Source organism: Morus notabilis, unplaced genomic scaffold (assembly GCF_000414095.1).
Source record: "Morus notabilis unplaced genomic scaffold, ASM41409v2 Scaffold65, whole genome shotgun sequence".
NCBI lineage: Eukaryota > Viridiplantae > Streptophyta > Magnoliopsida > Rosales > Moraceae > Morus > Morus notabilis.
The window spans coordinates 27,834-33,205 of NW_010356865.1; the positions used below are offsets into that span (position 1 = coordinate 27,834).

Consider the following 5,372-nt stretch of genomic DNA (forward strand, 5'->3'; position numbering starts at 1 on the left):
TTCACAAAGAACTCAGATCATCAAAGCATAGAAGCGTATACTGATGCTGACTGGGCTGGTGTCGTGGATGATAGGCGATCTACTTCTGGTTACTTTACCTTTGTAGGTGGTAATCTTGTGACATGGAGAAGCAAGAAACAAAATGTTGTTGCTCGCTCAAGTGCAGAAGTTGAGTTCAGAGGTATGACATTAGGACTTTATGAGGCATTATGGCTAAGACTACTCTTGCAGGATTTGGATTATCTATCTAGGCAACCAATTCAACTGTTTTGTGATAATAAAGCGGCATGTGACATTGCTCATAATCCAGTTCAACATGATCGTACAAAACATGTCGAGGTAGACAGATTCTTTATCAATGAGAAGTTGGATGACAAAATCATGGAGTTACCAAAGATTCGATCAGAAGATCAGTTGGCTGATATCCTCACTAAAGCAGTTTCAAGCCGAATGTTCTCAAAGTTTTTGAGCAAGTTGGGCATATGTGACATCTATGCTCTAACTTGAGGGGGAGTGTTGAGATTTGTTCTCGATCCTTGTAATCTCCTTTGTAATTTTTTCCTAATTTAAGGACAACTGATGAGTGTGAATAAAATAATTAGGCTTAATTCTAGGATGTGATTCTAAAATAACTGATTGTATTTTCTACACATATAACTATGTACAGACTAATCACAAAATATGAATAAAAAATACAATTTCTCTATTTTTCAAGTAATTATGCTAAGCGTAAGCACTACCGGTGGCGTAACATTACTCAAATCCCTCAACTTCAAACATTCCAATTGAATGAAATAAATGACGATTGTTGACAAAACCGCGAAAACGAAACTGCGAATCTAATGGCGCCACCAGAGAGACGCCGTTAAAATCTGAGCCTTATGATGACCTGGCAGCATGCGTGGCATCCTTCAGCGTCAACCTGACGAATAGTAAGGCGCCAGATTTGCAAAAGGGTCCCTCAGTTTGCGCCAAATTTTAGAAACTTTTTTCTCACTATGAGTCTTCATCATTACAAACCCACCGCACCCTCCGAGTGGACTCGTTGACTCGCCCAAACTGACTCGCTAACTCGCTCGCTTGCCGTGTAATCCAATGGAGCTTCATCACTCGCCGCCTTATCGCTCTTAATCTGGAAAAAACTGAAAGTAATTCAATCTCAAAAATATAATTCTTTTTTCTTTTAAATATTATTTTTTTCTTGTTGTATTCGATTGAAAGAAATGATGAAGTATGAGAATCAAGACGACGGCGATGCCGGCCTTCACGAATCCCAAGACGAAATGGAATCACTGCCGCTCGACGAACCATCCGTCGTCAGCGGCGGGGCGACTCCCACCCCGGGCCGCGAGCCGACCGGCCGGACTACTTTCTACACGTACCTGATCACGATGAGGACGAACATTCAAGGTTTCGGAGGATCCGAGTTCATAGTGCGGCGGCGGTTCAGGGACGTGGTGGCGCTGTCGGAGCGGTTATCGGAGACGCACAGAGGGTTTTTCGTCCCCGTACGACCGGATAAGAGCGTGGTGGAGAGCCAGATGATGCAATCGGAGCAGTTCGTGGAGCAGCGGAGGGCTCAAGTGGAGAAGTACCTGAACAAATTGGCGGCGCACCCGGTGATTCGGAGGAGTGAGGAGCTTAGAGCGTTTTTGATTACCAGAGGGAGGGTTTTGCAGCTTCCGAAGAGCGTGGACGTGTCGCCGAAGCAGCCTTCGGTTGTGGCGGCGGAGGGGAGAACCGGCGGGGACTTGATGAGGATGTTCAAGGAGTTGAGACAGTCGGTGGTGAATGACTGGGGAAGAGTCAAGCCTCTGGTTGTTGAGGAAGATAAGGAGTTCTTGGAGAGGAAAGAATGGCTCTTGGAGTTTGAGCAACAGCTTAGCAATTTGTCTCAACAGGTGTGCTCGTTTCCTTCTTTGTTCATATCTTGTTTTTGGTTTTACTTGAACAAAGGATTTGAAGATAGAGATGTTCATAATATAGCATCTGGATTGTGACAATACCAAAATTTGGTGTAACTGGGATAAGTCTGGGGTAGTTCAATGAGAACAAATTTAATAGCATTTATTGATGAATGAATGAATGTTTTTTTCCCCTTTAATGGGCCCATTTCATGGTGACAATTGACAAATTTGGCAACTGAATATCTAGTACAAAGGATGGATGATAGGAGTTTGTTTGGTTATTGGTGGTGTTTTTGTTTGTGAATGTTTTGTATTTATGCCTGGTTTTGCAGGCTGAGGCTCTGGTAAAAGCTCAGCAAGACATAGGAGAGACAATGGGGGAATTGGGGTTGGCATTTGTGAAATTGACCAAGTTTGAGACGGATGAAGCCGTTTTCAACTCACAAAGAGTAAGAGCCGCTGATATGAAAAACGTGGCGACTGCTGCTGTTAAATCCGGCAGATTATATAGGGAGTTAAATTCGCAGACGGTTAAGCATTTGGTAAATTACTGGATTTTTTTTTTTTTTTTTGTTTACATTGATACACCTACCAATTTTGTTTTGATCTAGATGGGTCCCTTAATGTCTCCAAAGCTTCCTTGCATATCACCTCTCTAGTCCTTATAACTACTACCAATTCTCCCCATATGTTTATCCATCATTGATGGAGAATCCTTACATATTAACTCACATTTATTGCAGGATAAACTCCACGATTATCTAGGAGTTATGTTAGCTGCCAACACTGCATTTTCGGATCGATCAAGTGCTTTACTTACAGTTCAGACTCTGTCAACCGAGCTAACTTCCTTGAAGTCTAGGATTGAGAAGCTTGAAGCTGCCTCGTCCAAAATATTTGGTGGGGACAGATCAAGGATGCGCAAGATAGAGGAGTTAAAAGAAACTGTCAGACTTACTGAGGATGCAAAATCTTCTGCTGTAAGAGAATACGAAGGGATCAAGGTAAAGATTTTCTTACTGGAAGTCTGTTGAAGCATTTGAGATTCATGCCAAGAAAAATAGCATCCGCGTGATAATTTTGTTTTTTGTCAGTGCCTAAGTAGTGAATTTGCATTACATGATGTGTAAATTATTGTTTTAAATTGCTTTTCATTTGCCGGTACATCATGGCTTTCATTTCACTCTTCTAATATCGGGTATACATGTGGCGACACATCCAGACTTACTGTCCAAGTAAAGCTTGACGTTGCTTTGTCTTAAAAAGCTGTTAGAACTTCTTGCCTTCTTGACAAATGTAGCTATGGTGAATGTAAATTGAGGAAACATTGATATCCAAGTGCAACACTTAACTTATGCTCATTGAAGAGCTATACATCCTTGCAATAAACAAAGTAAAAAATGGGGAAGGCTTCCCCTACATGTGGACTTGCAGAAATGGAAAACAGCAGTAAAATCTGATTCTCTCCGTCTTCTGTCTACTTAACTAATGCAATAATTCTGCCGAACTCCGTCAGTATTGAATCAATTACATAATACCAGCTAGATGATTTAGCAAAGCATATTTGGTCCTAGTTCCTTTTTTTTTTTTTTTTTTTTCTTTTTGTATTTTGCCTTTGTAGTTTGATGAGAGATGTGAGTTCTAGCTTACTAAATGAAGCATCTAAGACATTGTATTTCATGATGAAATCATATGCAAGTGGTATAAATGTGACTGGTATCTATGTTTATGCAGGAACACAACAGAAGCGAGCTTGAAAGGCTTGATAAAGAAAGGCATGACGACTTTATGTGCATGTTGAGAGCTTTTGTACTTAATCAGGTATCTGTATGAACTCTCATCTCATTGCATACTCTCTTGAATAAATTTTGCTAAGCCCGACATTTTTCCGCCCTGTATCTTAAATTTCTAATCTGAAAACAATATGCTATGCCATGCATTCTACAACAGGCAGGATATGCAGAGAAGATGGCAAATGTGTGGGAAAAACTCACGGAGGAGACCGGTGAATACGCTAGAGAAGGAAAATCTGTTAACTTTTAACTGTCAATCTTTGCTATCAGCTTTTCCATTGTTTTCTTCTCTCTAAATGTACGTATACCAATACAAGTTACAAATTGACATCAAATTGTTGTGTACTCTAACAAGTTTTACTAATACCAGCAAGAGTTTGCGCCTTGCGGGCAATCAATCATTCAAGCGAAAATAAAAGGGTAGCCTATACGACTATATTGTAATTCAAACCATCTTTTCATCTACAGGTTGGAATACGAAATTGACACCCTTTTTATGCACTGAGCATTTTGACCAAGTAGGTCTCTAGCCAAAAGCCACGGACCTTATTTTGCCTTCTAACCAGTTACGTATGTAAGAGGAAAAAGAAAATCTAAAAGTGGAACTTTTTTTTGCTAAAAAAAGTGGAACTTATTACACGTCTTTATTGTTATCCTACTACCCAAGAGGGGGTGAATTGTGTTTTAAACAAATTTTCAAAAATAATCACAGTTATTAGAAAATTAGAGCAAATAGTAATGATAAACTCAATAGCGAAATCTCAAGCACTTCAAAGAATACAAGAAACTAAACAAATCTAATGTCAAGATGCAAATTAATCAAGATAAATACCAATTGAAAAGCAAATTGCAGAAATTTAAAGAGATTAAGAGAAAGAAAGTGTAAACGCAATTTATAGTGGTTTGACAATATGCTTACATCCACCGTTGCCACGCAAACCACCGCTTGACCTCTTCTACTATATTCGATCATCTTTTCGGCTCGATCACTCCAATACAAAGATGATGACTTCTTCAATCCAATACTCACCACAACCTCTCACAATTGCCAAACTTTAACTTAAGATTTAGGCTATCCTTTACACACCAAATTTCAAGAGATTGGCAACCTAAAACTTTGGTGGAATAATGGAATATTAAAGCTAGATCACTTAAAGAAAATCTCCCTCAACTTTGTTTAATTACAAGTAAGATGCTAGGGGATGTTTTTCACACAAAGCAAGAATAATCTCAAGTTTGGCTCAAAGTGTGTATTGAAAGCTTAAAAAATCAAAAGAATTAGTACAATTTGAGTTCAATGATGTTTGGATACCCTTTGGAGCTCTTAGAAATGTTCAACAACAATTTTGGACTATAAAGACCTTTTATATGTCAAAAAATACAAAATAGAGCCGTTTAGACTCGTGTATAACGGCTAATTAAAACTAGCCGTTCGGCAAGTCCAGTTAACCGGACGTACCGGACAGTGACAACACAACCACTGCATGTAACTTCTAGGAAGGCTTAAAAATTTTATTTTAACACAATTTTCGGGCACAAGTCTTCTTTTATACATTTAAAACATCCCTCAATTTTTTATAATTTTTAAAAATTATTTAGATGTAAAACTGTCACTCGCAAGAATTTCAAAAATAATTTTTAGTGAAAAACTTTTAGCCAAATTAATGAGATA

General features: G+C 38.9%; 1 protein-coding gene across 1 annotated transcript; it reads left to right on the forward strand.

Annotated features, from left to right (window-relative positions):
* The first annotated feature begins 718 nt into the window (after positions 1-718).
* Positions 719-4,171, forward strand: LOC21395496 (sorting nexin 2A). The gene is made up of 5 exons (XM_010088726.2): positions 719-1,901; positions 2,240-2,449; positions 2,651-2,911; positions 3,642-3,728; positions 3,858-4,171. The coding sequence occupies exons 1-5, from the start codon at positions 1,224-1,226 to the stop codon at positions 3,948-3,950; spliced, it is 1,329 nt and encodes a 442-aa protein (XP_010087028.1). The 5' UTR covers positions 719-1,223; the 3' UTR covers positions 3,951-4,171.
* The last annotated feature ends 1,201 nt before the right edge of the window (positions 4,172-5,372 follow it).